Genomic DNA, 19,660 nt, shown 5'->3' on the forward strand with positions numbered 1-19,660 from the left:
ACTAATTCAGGTAACTTTCCTGCACTCTCTTCACTAGGTTTGGTATGACTAGTGTGGAGATTACAATCCGTTGTCTTCTTACCTGTTTGGTCTGAAATGTTGATGTCTGGCATTGTATCACTTTTATCCCACGCTATGCCTTTATTCTTCACGACGTGTTCCGAGATGGTACTACTATGTTCCTTCTTTAAAATATCCTGGGTACTCTGAAATGACGTACCCTCTTCAACGTTTAACAACATACTATTCCTGTTACGAAGCAACGGTGATTTGGTTATGCGAATCGAAATCCTTTTCACATTGGAATTTGGTTTTTGAATGAGCGAAGACGCTCTAGGTCGTGGATGGGTCGTCTTCAAATCCTTTTCACTATTCGTGAGAGTTGAAGACTGTGCCGATAACAAAACTGATCTTCGTTGACGCCATTTTTCGGGAATGTGTTTTGGGTGATCATCGGTGATTGTTTCCAGGAACTCTTTAACACGGATTTCTAGTGCCACGTCTGCCACGATCTTCTGCATTTTCAATCTCTCAAATTTGTCACTCATTCGAGCTTTTAGAAACGATTGGAGATAGGGATCGACGTCTACCATGTTGTACGTCTTTATTCGACTCATGGCCGTTTTTGCCGTGTATGGAACGGGCTGGCCATGCGAGATGAGACGACCGAGCAAATATATTATTCTACATTACATACATATTACTTGGCGTAAACTTTAGTGACTATTACATCATCCATGAGTCATTTTTATAATGGCTTGCAAAACATTAGGTTTACGTATGTAACAACTTACAAGTCTTATCGCCCTAAATCGGATAATCTAAATTATATACCGTGTGGCTCAATTCGACCGTGACATCGTGTACTGCTAGGCATACCTGTATAGTTAATCCGTAATTAGTTTTACAGGTATCCATTTCTTCTCTACCGAATAATTACCTATATATTCTTAATAGTTTGTTACCAACTATTCTATAACCGCCGCCATCTTTAAATCATTTAATGAAAAAAAAATTATACAGTGACTGCAAATAAACCTACCTCTTTTCTCAGAGTTTTATGGAGTGGAAATAATTTCAACAAATTAAGCTTCAATGACGGTTAAAAATAACTGATTAAATGATACTATTCAAGCAAAAACATTTCAATGTTTTTTGGGAGAACATTACTCGATCCCACTATAAACTTTGCTCGCCAGTCTAGACCCCTTAAAATTCCAGCAAATGCGCCTGTATATGAAGTCCAATGCTCCACTAGTTGAGCTTCACATAATTCCAACAAAGCTTTACATCTTATATATTTGTGTTACCGTATTTGATATTGACAGGTTTAATAATATTAGGACGTGGGGGGAGAGGCGTAGTGTAACTCAAGAATCTATGTAGCCCGAGTACTCTGACGGTAAGAGAGCTAGACGGACATTTGGTTAGAGAGCGTAATAACTGTCCAGATTTCCGTCCAACTCTCTTACCGTCAGTAAAAGTAAAGTTTGTTTTATTTAACGACGCCACTAGAGCACATTGATTTTTTTTATCTTATCATCGGCTATTGGACGTCAAATATATAGTCATTCTGACACTGTTTTTAGAGGAAATCCGCTGTCGCCACTTAGGTACTCTTTTATGACAGGCAGCAAGGGATCTTTTATTTGCGCTTCCCACAGGCAGGATAGCACAAACCATGGCCTTTGTTGAACCAGTTATGGATCACTGGTCGGTGCAAGTGGTTTACACCTACCCATTGAGCCTTGCGGACCACTCACTCAGGGTTTGGAGTCGGTATCTGCATTAAAAATCCCATGCCTCGACTGAGATCCGAACCCAGTACCTACCAGCCTGTAGAACGATGGCCTAACCACGACGCCACCGAGGCCGGTCCTCTTACAGTCAGAGTACTCGGGCTAGACGCTATGGAATGTACGACTGATCATCCTCAGAGGATCTATTGTTCTGAATCCGTTCCAACCCAGGCGAAAAATATATTGATAAAAAAAAAAAAATGAGCACAGGGGGATTCGACCCCTCAACCTCCCTGCTATACACCCGCCTGCAATTAGTCTTCTACGACTATTGCATCAAAAGCTACTGTATACACGTCTTCCCGCGGATCCCATCTACTGTTCTGCAGGAGTAACACACGCTTAATGCATCTAAGCTATGACAAGTCCAACGAATGAAGTGTAAAAATAAAGTATCATTTAGCAATTTTAATTAAATGATTTTTTTTTTTTTTCAATCTGACAGAGGCATCGGTGCTGGGGCGGCAGTGGAGCCAGCCGCCGCCCCAATATATTGGCTTTTTTTTTTATTATTATTAAAAAAAAATTAAGTTTTAATTTTCCTTAAAATAAATAAAAATTTCCACTATCGCCAATTGTGGAAATTTTGCTAGTATAATACAAGTTTAAACATTACAAGGAATCGCGACTGGCAACTTAAAGAAAATAGTAGGTGTGTGCTAGGCGTCACGTGAACAGTAGGCCTACATACTCGTACATATTTTAGTGTTCTTTCTACTTAATATTCTGATATTGCCTGAAAGAAGATATCATTGATAATGTATCTACTGGGAATACCCCTGTAGTATCCCTTCCACACTCGCCCTCTCTGCCGTCACAATGTCAAATTCCTTCCGACGCCCGTCAATTATTATTAAACCTTCACCATCCAGTAAACATACACATTTGGTAATTTTGACATATTAGTCTTAGACGGGAAACCTGCTTAATTTTTCCATTACTAGCAAGGGATCTTTTCAATACACCATCACTCGACACCCATAGAAGGAAGGAAATGTTTTATTTAACGACGCACTAAACACATTTTATTTACGGTTATATGGCGTCAGACAGAATATGGTTAAGGACCACACATATGCGAGAGGAAGCCCGCTGTCGCCACTTCATGGGCTACTCGTTTTGATTAGCAGCAAGGGATCTTTTATATGCACCATATCACAGACTTTCAAAACCCATAGAAATACAAACTGATCAGTTTGTATTATTTGCATAATCAATCCTACCCTTGACAGACAATTATTACTGTAAGCCGATCTGCCATCAGGCGCCGATCAAAGGGGATCTGGTGCTGGGATGTGCATTTTGACGTTCCGCTAACTTATAAAAATGGCTGGAAACGTTGCCATAAAAACAGTACTTTGACGTCACCAACAATGCTTCGACATTATGATTATTGATGTCAAAACGATACTACGTATATTCTTCTGACTATTACATTAACTTCAGTAATGTGCGAACATAATCGGTTTGTCATTTAATAATCATATTTACATGTACATGTATATTCATATAGCCTATGTACATGGATACTATCTAATGACGACTATTGTGATATTCTGTTCCAATGTTTTCTACAAGTGTTGAGTGGATATAAGTGTTTGTTTAACAGGACCGTTGACGTCGGGGTGTGTAGGCACTGGCATAGCGAGGGTTTTATATATTGTGGGACCACCCACATTGTTTGTGGGCATTATATGGGGGATATAACGGAGCGAGGGGAGGGGGGGGGGGGGAGGCGGGCGTTGCTCTACACTGGCTACGCCAATGCATTTTAATAGACTTACAAGAAATAATCACAAGGTTAATAAGTTAATTCAGTTTAGTTCATCCATGTAATCGTTTAAACTGCCCTCGAGGGTGTTGGAGGTGCGCACCCCTCCAAAATTATGTACTCATTTTAGTGTTCGTGTTATCGAAAATCCGTTTCTTCTTGCAAGTGATATATTAGATATTGGTTGTCACGAAGGATGGTTACTCTTGTAAGACACTTATGAGGCCAGTCTGTTTAAACCTTGAAATTAACAGTTGCAGTCCGATAATTCTGTCACTTCTATAGGTTTTACTTGATGTCTAAACCACTTCGTTGACTAAATCCAACAGTATCATGTGCAAACATATTCATCGTTTTGCACGTGCATTTCTAAGTTATATTCAAGAGTAGATAACTCTAGGATAACTCATGGCACCGCCAATGCCATTTGGGTGTGTTTAAATCCCAGACAAATCCTAACAGGTAACATGTACTGAAAACAGCTCTGGGCCAAAATATCAAACAAGTTCAGCAAACTAACTCTTTTCAACTTTTGAATGTCAAATCTGTACAGTAATATTAATTGTTAGCAATAATTCCTACCAACAGCAATCAATTAAAACAAATTCAACAAGTTTAAAATGTATCTTGAACATGCCCATTGTGTTTGTATAGGTTATATAATTTATGCACATGGTTAAACAACAAAAAAACCCAAGAAACAGATTGATGTATAAGTTGTTTAATTCTAACCATGAAAGCATCTAATAAAACAAACAGTTCTTGTTTATTTAAAAATGTCAAAAAAACTAATCATGAGAGTTCTTAATATCAACAAGTGTATAAATCCAAATATAATCAATAATATTTCTTCATGTCAAAAAATCAGTTACTTAAAAGTTGTCAGGTCACAAATGTCAAAACAATAGGCAGGCAAACAAAAACTAAAACAAAACAACCGTGACAGTCTTGTTAAACATGATTAACACTGAAAAAAAAAGGAAAAGGGAAAATATGGACAAATCCACCCCCACCCCCATATTCGGGTGGACTGTTTGAATACATGTAACACTTTGTTTCTCTTTTAGTCTTTCTGAAGCCAAACCTTTTCACATACAATTAATTTATTCAATTCAGAATTTTTTCTTAGCCACATGGTTAACACCTACTTGTCCCAGTATTAAATAAAATGTTATGGTGTAATAGTATTACATAAGCTGTTATAGCATATCCATAAACAATAACACTGGAAGCAATAAAATATGATTCACTTAATTTTATTGCTTGTAAGACTGCAGAATTAAATGTCACCATGTTTATGTAAAATTTAACTTTTTTAACTTGTGATGTAAAATCCATGCTTAATTGGTCTAAAGAAAAAGAAAAATTTAAATAAAAAGATTTTACCCAATAAACAAACTGGATTTAGCATGATTCCATGCTTCTGTGAATCCCAGATTTTGGGTCGGAAGCATAAGATTACGAGATGAAATCCAAAAAATAGCCATATTAAATCAATCTACTATTCATTCCCAAATTCAAATAGTTTTAAAAAAGCATGGAGATGTCGTCATCAGTGGAATCACCTCTCATCTCGCCTCAACTTTGGTGATGGTGGTGGTGGTGGTGGGGGGGGGGAGAGAGAGAAGAGATCAAAATTAATTATACACATTTACTTTGATCTTTTTACAGTGCAAAAATCTTTAAATGTTTATAACACACTTCAAGTAGAATCCTATTAAGAGAAGAAACTTAAGCTGGCATTTCTATTACAACAGCGGTGCCAGGTCCTAGCTCTATGTACTGGGTCATCAAGTTGATCTGATCCTTCAGAGATTTGTTCTCTGAATGGAAGACCACTTTGCCACTCTGCGTTACCTCACCCTCGGCTCCTTGATAGAACTTGTGTGTCAAAGGGGTTGAGCCCAAGTTGATGGCCACAAGGTAGCCAGGGAAGCCAGGAGCCTTACGCACGAACCAGAAGGTTCCATCATCGACATGAGTGTACAGTTTACCAAACATGTTGGATTCTTGTTCTCGAAGAGCGATCAGGAGTTTTACAGCCTTGAAGATGTTGAAGCCAGAATACACAGCTGTCTTGGCCTGAAATGCAATAAACCAAAGTATGTGATAATTACAGAAATGAAAGTCTGGTTTCTATACTGACCAATACTATGTATACAAACCACATCATAACATAGTAATAAAAATGTTGTATACCGCTTATGTTACAATAAAATTATTAACCTAACATTATTCCTTATATTTACAGGATTTAAAAAAAATTAAGTATGTGGTCACTGAATATTTTGAAATTAAGAGGCGACATGTAAAAAAATTCTGGACAATTCATTCAAAAACATTTCAGAGCAAAAACAATCACATGGGTTACAGGCAACAAACAAAGTTGATGGATTAATAAACAGGGCAGTTGCACATAACAATATCACATGGTGTCCCAAAAGATTAAGATTCTAGGATCAGTACAATGAACAAATGTTTGCTTAATGCTTTTACCACCCTGCTAAAGCAATGTGATCAATTACTGTTTATTTGGATTTACTTTATAACATATACTAACCCCCAAATTGACAGTCTTATAATTGGTGTTAACAGGCAACCATGGCTTTCCACTTGAAAATCCAGCATTCACGGACGCATTCCACTGCATAGGTGTCCTGTATTTCAGTCGATCCTAAAAAAAAAAAACCCACAAGAAAACTGTTAAGTGTTTTAAGTGCAATAAATACTTTATTTTTGTGATTTTTGCATCTAAATAACATTCCTGAAAATAATTTTCATGCGAAAGTTAGTGATCCCCACCCCACCAAATGCCATTCACAACCAAGGCAGAAGTGTAAATTGATTTTGTGTTTTTATTTGCCACATCCTTATTATTCCAATGGATATAAAATGAACGCAGCACTGACTTACAACTTCAATATATTCAAATATATATATAAAAATTAGAAAAAGCAACGAAAATAATGCTGATTCAAATATTAACTTTATTTTATGTATTTATAAAACATTTAAGAGAATATATGCGAGTAAAAATTATAAACTTGTACCTACTCAACATGGTTTTTGTCGAAATTAATCCAGTAGTCTAAAGGTTAAAGAAATCGCAAAACAAAATTGTTTTTAGTATGAATTGGAGAAAACTTGGACAAAGAAGGAAGTGTCAAGTCACGTGAACGGAACAGCTAGTACTCATTGGAAGATTTTTAGCCATCTCATTTGCAGTTGGGATGTTCGGACCAGACTAATATCCCAAGGGGAATATTCTATTGTTTAAGGTCAGGTTAAGTAGAAAAGAAATAAGGCAATAACAAAACAAGACTGAGTAATTTAATAAAATATTAATCCTATTGTACGTATTATTTGCTTGTTATTCCTAAATCCAGTTTAGAGAGAGCTCCTTGTTAGTTGGTCTTTGAAAAGTGTCAAATTTAGAGTAAAACACATTTTCTAAAAACATCTCATTGAATCTCGGTTGCTATAGTGATGTTGATTTATATTTTACCTTTTCATCAGGATTGTTTGTAAGACCATCAGTATCTGTCGAACTGACAACTCCATCTACCATACCAAGCTCATCACCATAGTAATTGAAGACTGTACCAGGTAACAACATCTGCAGCACATACGCAGTTATAGCACGTCCATTACCCAGGCGTTGACTCAGTCGACTTGTATCTTTATTGCCAAGCTAAGAAAAAGAAAACGAGTTATTATATATGATTTTCTTAACACTTAAAGCTAACCTATTTTCTTTCAGGTGCATGCAGCACACACATTGTAAATATTCAATTCCACAGTGCCATACCAAAAAATTCCTCTTTTTGCTAGAAACACTGGACAGGATAGCACATACCACAGCCTTTAATATACCAGCTGTGGTGCACTGATGGGCATACTGACAGGGATTGATCCTAGATCGACTGTGCATCAAGCGCTTTCCCACTGGGCTATTTCCCGCTCTCTTACAGAGGAAAACTGATACATCTTTCCATTAGTAGCAAGGGATCTTTTGTATGTACATTCCCAAAGACAGGATAGCACAGAATGGCCTTTGATATACCAGTCGTGGTGCACTGACTGGAATGAGAAATAGCCCACCTTCCGATGACCCGAGGCCCACTTAATGATGCAATTAACATTTAAGTAGTATTAAAATTTTATCAAAAAGCTACAGATACACTAAGGTCACTGGTAAAGCGCACGCCTGATGCACAGTCGGTCTAGGATCAATCCCTGTCGATGGGCCCACTGGGCTACATCTCGTTCCAGCCAGTGCACCACGACTGGTATATCAAAGGCTGTGGTATGTGCTAGTCTGTGGAATGGTGCATATAAAAGATCCCTTGCATCTAATGGAAAAATGTAGCAGGTTTTCTCTCTGTGGCTGTGTTTAAATGACCACGTTTGACATCCAACATGCGATGATTAATAAATCAATGTGCTCTAGTGGTGTCGTTAAACAAAACAAACATGTGCAGTCCATTTGTATAGACAATAAGTAGTTTCAAACTCAGGGTTAGCTTTGGCACTCGCCAAATTTGCCAAATGCAAATTTTGAAAGAAGTTGGTGAATTTTATTTTAATTTGGCAAAAATAATTTCATGTAATAATTGACATTTTGTAGAAAATAAAGGTTGATTTCTGCAATTTTTTGACTTTAATAGACAATCTGATGAAATGTTTTGCTCACCCAGAGCTAGTCCTGAAACTAGAACATTTGAAACATCTAATGCACCCACAAACATACCATCCATCCTGGCCACTGCTTCAGAGTATCATTGGTGAGTTCCGCATCTACAAGAGTTCTCAAACAATCAGCATTGCAGTTCTTGGTCAGTTCCTTCATCAGACCATCACCAACCACCACGTTCAGACCTCGCATAGCATCATCGCCATAGTATGCCAGCTGTTCATCCTTATCAGCATAGCTCAGAGTGGTATACATCATCCTGAAATTTAAAACCAATAGATCAACATTCCAACAAACTGACAACCCTACAACATATATTCATTATGTTTTATGAAAACAAGCAGAAAACCAAAAGATTTCCTATATATCTATTTGCATAAATTATTGGAATAATTACTGTCAACATGTTTACGACAACTGATTATGGATTTCATAACTGATCATCATATGGCTAAACCACAATTGAATTATAACATCTCTACACTGACATACAAAATATTAACAAAGGTCAGAGGAAATAAATTACAGGATACTGCAGGGGAGAGATCTTACCTGACATTGATTAAGTCAACACACTGTATATCAAATGCAGTCCCTTTCATAATTCATATTTCCATGTAATTTTGTTAACTGCACTGGCTTGAAATAATTAACAGAAACAGAAATAGCTTTAAGAGATTGATGAATTAAATCATTTATTTAATTTTTTGTTTTTGAATGAATTATCTGGAAATTTTTATTTGAAGGATTGGTTTTTAGTGGAGATTTTCACCTGAAAGCAATGGCAGAATGTCAGGGTAATTTTGAGGAATAAATAGCCGACTGCGACAGCTAATTTAACAAGCACTCTGCGAGTACTGCTAAAGCAATACATGTCCCCTAACGGGCACAATAAATTTCTGTATCTCCTAAATTCAAGGGCCATAACTGTGTGAAAAATAATAAATCACCTTGAAAGGACAACTTGATCTGTAACAGTACATGATAAAGTGATATACAAAATTTCATCTCAATGCCATCATGCATTGCCAAAAAAAGAAAAAAAGAATGTTTTTCATATCTCCGAACTCTGTGAAAAATGGGTAAATTGCCACAAATGTTAAACTTGATCTATAACAGAACTTGATAAAATTATACATAAAATTTCAGCTCAATATCTCAAATCATTGTTAAAAAAAAAAAAAAAAAAAAAAAAAAAAAAAAAAATGTGGGACAGACAGACAAGGATGGAGATAAAACCTAGTTAACTCCGGTTGGGACTAATAATTTGACAGTTTTACCAACACTAATAATCACATGAATAGTTGTTTGTTTCTAACACAATGATCTGAAATAACGGCTATAAATTATGTGCATTAGTAAGCTCGACTCTGGATATAAATTGTGTAATTTTAACCATTAACAATTCTAAAACATAAATTAAACTCAGGAAAAAAATATTTACCCTTTCACATATGAAGCCTATTTTAATTATTTATAAACTTTTAAGAAAAAATATATCAGCAATTTATAAATGTGTAACCTCAACATAGTTTCTGTAAAAAATTAATACAGTAGTAACTGTCAAAAAAAAAAATCCCATACAAATGAAATATCAACAGCATTTATAAATATTTTCCAATAGCTCATATTTAAACATATATACAACTGTATTGTTAACAAACATACCTCTCTCGTCCAGGTTTGTCAGAGTAACCATCGAGAACTTTTCTCCACTCCTTGATTAAACTGTACGTTTCATTGTAGTTCCTTGTTTGCATATGATCCTGTAAAGATACAAATTAAACATTTATGATACCGATTGTTATTACCACTGTTTGAATATAGTGATACTTGCATGTGAATTGCAACATGTTGTAAAATATGGGAATTTGTAAAAACCATCGGCTGGATTGAATATATGTTCATTTAAAGTGACAGACCATAATTTTTAAACAATAAAGCATATTTATCATTATTAGAGCCATTTTTGATAATTAAAATCAGACAGTACTGAAGATATCATTTAGATCATCCATTTCTGTACAGCTGAAGTGTTTCTGGTCATCATGGTGTTTCTAATACCACTAAATGCATTTTTCATATTTTTAAAATGCATGTACTTCTTCAGAAGTTATGGTGACAAGCTCTAGTCTTTTTTTAAGCGTATTTTAACCGATACACAAATTTTTAAATTCCAATCAGATATACACCTTCTACTTATTTGTAAGTAACATTATTTTGGTATTCTTGAACGAAACCTAACCCTATCCATTAAACAGGAGAAGGCCCTGTGATTGGAATTTAGTTGAAATTAGTAGGTGGGCCTAACTTAATATGTACATAAAAAGCCAACAATACTGCTCAATATCAGCATTGTAAACTTTTAACACCCTGCAGTTCTAGTCACAAAAAACCCCCAACACAAACCAAAATACATTTAAATTATAAAGCCCTCAAATAAACAATATTGTCACGACAAAATCCATAAGACAGCATGAAATGTTATGATAATTATGTCAAATAATTCTGGCCTTCTTACATTACTCGATGAGTCTTCATCTGCAAGGTCTTCATTCTCAACTAGAAATTCTGCATCAACCAAATGGAATCCACGAACATCACGATCCAACCAAAATCGAAGAATCATCTGCAACAGTCTCCATGTGATTAGCATTTTAAAATGTATGTCATCATTTGGCAATTTCTTCCACATCAAAATTGTTTAAAAACATTATTGTATACAGTATCCATTAAAACTTAAAACTCATCAGGCACCAACCTAGGATGGAAAAAGTAAGAGTAATAATGGTCTTTCTTTCAAAACGAAAACAGAATTACATGTCTCGTCTAGATTTATTAATCATCAGCTATTGGATGTCAAACATTTGGTAATTCTGGCATATAGTCTTCAAGAGGAAACCCACTACATTTTTCCATTAGCAACAAGGGTTCTTTTATATGCACCATCCCACAGATAGCACATACCATGGCCGTTTATATAACAATCATGGAACAAGAAATCGCCCAGAATGATTGTACATCAGTTAGGAGCTTTATTACTGGGCTATGTCCCACCCCCAATTGACATCAATTTTAAAAATATAAACAGAAATAATTTGTTTTAAAGATTTTTAAAAAATAAACAACTTCCATTTTTAAACAATTCCGATCAAATACAAACTACTTTGTGGAAACTATTTTTGCCAAAAAGAAGCTGCTGAAACATAATATCCGTGAGAAAAGTAATAAAACCTACCTCGAGTTCCTTTTTCACATCTTCATTGTGCAAGTTTAGTTCGGGGAACGCCTCGGAAAACTGATGAAGGTAGTACTGATTACGAGTAGGATCAAGCGTCCATGCAGACACACCTTTCACATTTTTCTAAAAAAAAAAAAAAAAAAAAAAAAATCAAACAAATGGCATGTTATCTACATGATTTATTAAAAAATATTTAAAGACAAAAATGGGACTAAATGATTAACTACCTATATATATTGGCTAAGATATTAACAATTCACTGAAACTTTATTGAAAGACTGATTTAAGCAAGCATCCCTTTGTACATCCATTTCAGCAGCTCATCCCAAGATTTCACCGGGATTTGGATGTTCACTTTATGCATGCACTGCCATGGCTACAGACACGGACACATACCAAGTACAAATGGATGGCCTGCTTTAAAGGTTAACTTTCCTTTTTCTTTTAAATAATAAAATTTAGAAGAGTATCTCTTACCCAGTTGTTTGGTACTCCGCCATTGACAGGATCAGCCCAAACATAGAAGTCCTTGTATTTGTCATCATTTTTCTGGCTTTGAACAAACCAGGTATGGTTTCTGCTGGTGTAGTTGGGGATGAAATCAAAGATAACCTTCACTCCTGTAACAATAGCCAATTTTAATTGCAACATGTCACAGACACAAAATGGCAAGAAATGTTTTTATTCTGGTTAATAATTGCAAGTGTATGTTGTATTGTCCACAATGACAATAAAAAATAATTGAAAATAAAAATTCAACTGGCTCATTAAAGGGATTATATTGAATGTTTTGCCCTAAAAAGACTTCTCTTTGTTCCTCCATTAAAATAAACACACCCTGCTTTTTCCTGTTTTTCAAAAAACTATCTAAAGTTACCTCAACATGTTTAAGTAAAAAGCATTATACAGATAAACACATTTGGAATGGTCTTGGCAAATTACTTAAATTTTTGTAGCAACTGGAATAAACTGAAATGGATTGAAATGCTACAAAACATTACAATGTCCAGAAATGCATTGGTTATTCCAAGTTAGAAAATGCATTTAAATATTTTTAATAATTTTATTTCTCCAAAACATTTTTTCAAATAGCTCCAATATAAACACAGGATTTTTTTTTTAAATTTGCTCCAAACACAAGATCGACCCTTTAATAATTAATTCTGGTGTATCCTTCATACATGTACTGTCCACAAACAAGATAAAAGTGACACCTTTATAAAAAAAATTAAATTAAAAAGGAGTCCAACAGAGAAAAATTACCCTTAATTTTAGCAAATTTCAGAAAGCTTTCCACATCAGCAAGGGTTCCCAACTTGGGATCAACATCTTTATGATCAACAATGGCATTGAAGTCGTCTTTTTTGAAAATGGATCCTAGTGCAATACTCTTCACACCAAGATCTTTGAAGTAACCAAAGCGGGTCCGTATACCTAAATGAGAGAAAAAAAATAATCAACATTCAATTATCAAATGTTGGCAAGGCTGATCACAGCTTTTATTAGATTCGAAAAATGAGTGTCATGAGTGAACTCAAAAATATTCAAACTGAAGGTCTGGACTCGCATTTATAAATATACTCGGGAAAAATATCGGACCCTCACCATCCCCCAATATTTTGGTTAATACTACTTTTTGGGTTAGAGTAAGCTAGGTTCCTAGACCCACTGATTTTCAGCGATCACAGAAAACAGACAGAATTTGCAGACACAGAATTACGATTTTCAGTGAAGTTAAAAAAATCTACTGCTGTTTTACTACTGTCACACGCTTTAAACAGACGATTAGTCACTGTACAGTACTGTTGGCACACATGTAGTGTTTTATTTACCGGTTTTACTGCTTATTCTGTTGCACCTGCGCAGACAGAACAGTCTTTTGCCAGGAGTAAGTTCAGCCACCGTTTGTCACCAACGCTCATCTTGGGAGTCGATTTTTACGCTACACATTAAACCGAATGACGACTTTGGGAACCAGCAGGCCTCTGAATATTGCGAGAGCGAATGTTTCATTTGCGCATTGCTCGCGTTAAGTAGTTATTCGAAAAAATATCTGCCTGGTCCTCCCCCCTATAGGAGAAGCCACGGTGACGTCACATGTTTTGATCACGTGGTACCGCGTCAGCGCTGGTAGGCAAGAAACCAGTTGACAATACTGGCATTAGTAGTAATGAACAATCGAATGTTTTTCCGTCAATTAAATCAGTGTAGACTAGTTTTGATGAATGGTATTTTGTCATGGTAATTTCATACGTTGTTGTTAGATGCACAAGTCACTGTAATAAGGATTATGAAATTAGTTTCATCAAATACAGTGGAAGCGAAACGTTGAACAGTTAAAGCTGACAACAATCAACTTTGCCCATCCCACAACGGAGATCGTCATTTTATACAAGGTTTGTTGTATGTTATTCATTCGTAATACTAATACACGTCAGTATTTATTGAAATGAAAATTGAAAAGATAATAAAATAAAAAATAATAATAATAAAAGCCCCCACCAAACTGACATGGAAACAAAGATAGATACTCTGTGAACAGTAGGCCTACCCAGTCAATCGACAAACAACGTTTTATGTAACTTTTTGTTTGTATTGACAGATCCATTATAGTGGGTAAAACAAAAATCTGAATATATTTTATATTGTATTATGCCATAAAATATGTAGGTGGCTGGAGTATTTATATTTTTAATTAAATAACAGGGAGCTGTGCGTGTGTGTGTGCAATCAAGCATATATATATTGTTTCATATGAAAATGGTTCTGAAATATTTCCATTTATTAATTATATTATATGTTAATTATAATGTTTTACTTTTTTTTTTATTGAAGAAGTGATCCACAGGTGTATTTGTAATGTGTAAGTTGATTTTTTTAATAATAAAATCAAAGGTATAAACATTTCAGGGTGGGATATCAGATGTATTAAATCATTTGTTTGGGATTAAAAATAAATAAATACTAATAATAAAACTGGATATTGATCCACAAGTTGGTGATAGCCACCATATTTCATTAAAAACATAAATTATGTTACATGCATTTATTATACAAGTTATCTGAATTTGTTTGCAGCAAATAAAGAAAGAAAAGGGGAGCTGATTGTATTTATAAGTATTATTGTCATCAGTGACAGATGTCAATATGTCTTCACAAATACATTTATGTGTATTCAAATATTTCAATAATATTCAATATACACAATATAAAACTTTCATACTTATATATCATAGAAATTTACCAATTTTCTTATTTTTTTCTAGGTATCAGTGATCCCTGTTTATGGACAAAAAGAGAACTGGCAACTCTTGGATGAAAAATGGGCCTTTCACGATGAATTAAGGGCGTTCAAAGTTTTAGGGTGAATTAAGGGATGCTAAGGAGAACACTGGTATTAGATTCAGCGATTCTTTTCTACAGTATCTCATGTTTCTGTGCATAAGAAGGATACCAGAACCTTTTTCACTGACTTTCCAAACTACCATATGCAATATTATTGGGGCTATTCAGTATGTGATGATGACTTTGATAACACTTGGATTTAATCTTTTTTTACCAGGATCTCTATTTTCTAATAAAAACAGACTTTACAAAATCAATAAAATTATATCGAGAAACAATAGACAACACATATTTATTATTTTCTTTTTCTATTATCATTATAAACCAATGATCAAATGATATTTGCATTGTGTTAATGTGTGTCTTACATTAAAACATTGTATTGTTACCATTTACAGTAATTTGTTGTTTTTAACTGGTTTATTAATCAGGTTGAAAGTGATAGCCTTTGAAACTGTGCCTCTTGTCAAAGGTAACTGACACTGTTTTAGATTTGAAAGGAAGGAATCTTTTATTTAACAATGCACTCAAGTCATTTTAATTACGGATATATAGAGTCGGACATGTTTAGGGATCACACAGATAATATTAGGGAGGAAACCTGCTGCTGTCACACAATGGATTACTCTTTCCGATTAACAATAAGGGACCTTTTATATGCATCAGCCCACAGACAGGATAATAAATAGTGTAGCCTTTGTTACACCAGTTGTAGAGCACTGGCTGGAATGAGAAACAGCCCTATAGGACCACCAACAGGAATCAATCCTAGATCGACTGCGTATTAAACTATGTCCTGGCCTGCATGGGATTAGGCAATTTAAAATATTAATGGCAATTTTTATGTATATATATATATATATAAAAATAATGCTACAAAATGTTCTGAAGATGGAACCACAAAGGTGAGGGACCAAGTAAATTTGAGATGTATCCGGTTTAAAAGGCTAAGTTCTGTACTAATATTTAAAAAGGGACGCTGTAGCTAGAGGGAGCAATGTATGTGTGGTCATGGAACATGTATGGAAACTAAATTTAGGTTCCTCCATTTTAATACAATGTGTTAATATGTATCCGATATCAGCAAGTTTAAGGAATAAAAAAGGACTTGATAAAATTAATAGTTTTATTAAAGTTTTTGTAATTTTTCTAATAAGATACTTGCTTAAATTTATTGTTGATGAAAAGCCTTACAAATGAACCAGTAGACAAGTCTGATGTGTTATATATATATAACTACTGTCTATATATTGTCTACTGGTTGTTCATTTGTAACAAATGTTCATATATATATATATATATATATATATATATATATATATATATATATATATGTGTGTGTATGTGTATCTATATGTACATATATATGTATATGTATATGTATATGTACATACATATATATATATATATATATATATATATACATGTATATATACATATATATATATATATATATATATATATATATATATATATATATATATAATATATATGGGGTTATTTAAAATTGTTTAAAGAAATAATTTCCTTTAACAAAGTGTAGGCCAATTATTTCTTTTAAACAGTTTTAAATAAAAAATATAGGCCTACTCGTTTTATTTTATTATTTTTATTTGTGTGCGCGCGCTCGTTTGTAATGCTTTACTTGAAATATGGACCAGACGCTTTAAAAATACATGGACTAAAAATATTTATTCAGGTGAAAAGAAAAAGAAAAAAAAGGAAGTTTGCTATAGTTTTGAACTCGGTCAATCGTCAAATTTTATGGGTGGAAAGAGTACATGTATCTCCTCCATACAGGAGCTATGTAGAATAGCGTTCCCGTGCTACAAGCGGTAATTTAAGCACGTGTTGGCCATTCTTTGCTATTCACGCTACGCTAGTTCGCTTTGTTACTAATGGCCATTATGATAGACTTCTGCCTACCAGATGCGCGCGCATGTTGATACGTGACGTCACTTCCCTAAACACATGGCTTCTCCTATCCTTTATCGATGTAAAATGGTACTTTTTTTTATGGGGCGTATATCGAATGAATGGGGGACTGGGCGGATATTTTGTCACTAGTCAGTGCACTGGCTGGAAATAGCCTAATGGGGCCCACCGACCAACCGCACATCAGGCGAGTGCTTTACCACTGGGCTACGTCACGCCCACTTATCAAAGAAAGAAAGAAATGTTTTCTTTAACGACGCACTCAACACATTATTTTACGGTTATATGGCGTCAGACCACACAGATTTTGAGAGGAAACCCGCTGTCGCCACTACATGGGCTACTCTTCCGATTAGCAGCAAGGGATCTTTTATTTGCGCTTCCCACAGGCAGGATAGCACAAATCATGGCCTTTGTTGAACCAGTTATGGATCACTGGTCGATGCAAGTGGTTTACACCTATCCATTGAGCCTTGCAGAGCACTCACTCAGGGTTTGGAGTCGGTATCTGGATTAAAAATCCCATGCCTCGACTGGGATCTGAACCCAGTACCTACCAGCCTGTAGACCGATGTCCTACCACGATGCCACAGAGGCCGGTCCCCCTTATCAATTTATTACGTTAATTATATACGAAACAAATATTTCAATTAAACTACCTTGAATGTCGCCAACTCCATCACCGTCAGAATCTTGGAATGACTCTGGGTACACTTGGTACACAACTTCTTTGTTGTACCATTTCAAGTCGGGTCGATGCGGACATCTGGGTGCCAAAACTATGATAACAATGGCTGCTACCAGCATTACCACCCATCCTATCCAAAACAAGGCGAAGACGATAATTCGCAATCGAATCCAGAAAGGATCTTTGGCATACTTCTCAAGGTCTTCCTTAGTGAGGCCAGTGAAGGAAATATCGCTTGAACCGGATTGGATTTCCACAACAGCTTGCGAATCGTCACCGCCCTTGCCGCCATTAAGAAAATGAGCTTTGGAATCGTCAAGGGCGGAATCAAATTCATTCACATCAGCATCATCAACCTCTTCGGGTTTGATTGGAATCTTCTCGTCCTTGTTTGTATTTGCGTCCGTCATTTTGTAACAGTATAAATATTAGTATATCTTTGTCAATATTAGTATATAATTGTCAATAGGCCTACAACCAACTCAAACAAAATTTTACTCAGAAATGACCAAGATGATGAAATATAGCTGATAGTTTCGTACATGTGCCAACTGCATCCGGGCAATCAGAATATCGTATTTATCGTAGGGGTGTAAGAAAAATGTTTTTATGAATACGTTAATTATACTATTAAATATAAAAATAAATAATTGTTTATTTTAATGGCAATAACGTTTTAGTAATTAAAAAGTTTAACACTACTCTTTCAATTCTTCTAAACAAAAATTCTGAAGTTCCAAGATAACACTGGCATGCCCACCGTGGGCTGAACCATTGTCTAATAAAGGAGTGTACGTACAGCCTTCTAAAAGTAAGGGCATTTATTGTGCTATCTCCATGGTTCTATCCCTCCTGCCCCGGAATTGGTCACTGGCGATGTTAGAGGCTAAATCCGAGGTGGGCGTGCCTGAACCTCTGTGGATATGGGCACGTAAATAGAGTTCCCATCCCATCCCATGGTTCTATGTGATTTAGCTACCTACAGTTAATATATATATATATATATATATATATATATATATATATATATATATATATATATATATATATACAGTTACAAACAAGCTGAAATTGTTATACACTCTGTCAGTCGGCGCGGTCAACTGCGTTTGATCGTTGTGGCGCCCTCCGATCAAACCTTGGCAGTCAATGGTCCGTATGGTCAGGCCTTTTCGAAATAGGTCAGATCAGATTATATGGTTCAACGTGCACATTCAGAACAAGCTGTTGTAGGGCACGCCTGTCATGGGCGCAGGTCTGGCCTGGACCGGCTCCTCCATCCAGGACTGGATCGAAGTAAGTCATATTAAAGTGCTGTGCCAGACCATACACTAAAATTTCAAATTCCACAATTAAATGCTTTCTTAATTCATTGCAATAATATTTTACACCCATATGTAAATCAATAATTACGAAAATGCCCCATAAAAGTATTAAAACATCACTCCCGTAGAACACTGCCGGAAACGACCGAGTAAAATTCTCGGTAAAAACATTTGCCTGTAAATAGCCGTGACGTCACGAAGGGAACGCGCTTCACAAAAACCTACCACGAGATGACTTCCAGCGCAAGCGAAAGTGGGACCGACAGCGACTGCCAAGCTTGATCATGCGATTCTTCTTTCGATGATGAATAGTGTTGTAATGACGACTGGACTAATATTTGTGCAACACAACAAATAATGCCTTATCAGTTTGAACCTGGAACATCTTCCGACGAACCACCGGCCTGACAGATAAAGATAAAAAGATAAAAACTTTATTGCATATAAACATTCCACATACGGAACTGGATGCAAAACATATGCATAAACAAGAAACAAACAAAATGACTAAATAAGGACTAATTATGGGCAATACATGTATAATCGTGAACAAATTTGCATACCGCACCAGCACAGGCTGGATTTTGGTTTTGCATAATATATATATATACATTTTTCTTGCATACTCATACTTTTAAATAGGTAATTATGGAAAGTTAGATATGCATATAATTTGACACGTTGACTATTATATTTCTTACATATTATGATATGATGGTATTCATCTTCAATTACACTGCAGTGGTCACATCAACGTTCTTCCACTGGAGTGAAGGGTTTTGTATGGCGCCCAGTCTCTATTTTTAATTTGTGGTCACCGAGACGTAATTTAGTAAAAGCTTTACGGTGTTCTGGATGTATAC

At 35.4% G+C, this 19,660-nt stretch overlaps 1 protein-coding gene across 1 annotated transcript; it reads right to left on the minus strand.

Moving 5' to 3' along the window:
- Positions 1 to 4,275: 4,275 nt before the first annotated feature.
- Positions 4,276 to 18,004, minus strand: LOC121371125 (maltase 1-like). The gene is made up of 10 exons (XM_041496788.1): positions 17,444 to 18,004; positions 12,768 to 12,938; positions 11,982 to 12,124; positions 11,502 to 11,627; positions 10,785 to 10,892; positions 9,932 to 10,029; positions 8,321 to 8,522; positions 7,076 to 7,261; positions 6,131 to 6,244; positions 4,276 to 5,652 (listed from the first exon to the last, which is right to left on the minus strand). Exons 1-10 carry the CDS (start codon positions 17,880 to 17,882, stop codon positions 5,302 to 5,304), a joined length of 1,938 nt encoding a protein of 645 aa, XP_041352722.1. The 5' UTR covers positions 17,883 to 18,004; the 3' UTR covers positions 4,276 to 5,301.
- Between the last annotated feature and the right edge of the window lie 1,656 nt (positions 18,005 to 19,660).

Source organism: Gigantopelta aegis, chromosome 4, assembly GCF_016097555.1.
Source record: "Gigantopelta aegis isolate Gae_Host chromosome 4, Gae_host_genome, whole genome shotgun sequence".
In the NCBI taxonomy this organism is placed as follows: domain Eukaryota; kingdom Metazoa; phylum Mollusca; class Gastropoda; order Neomphalida; family Peltospiridae; genus Gigantopelta; species Gigantopelta aegis.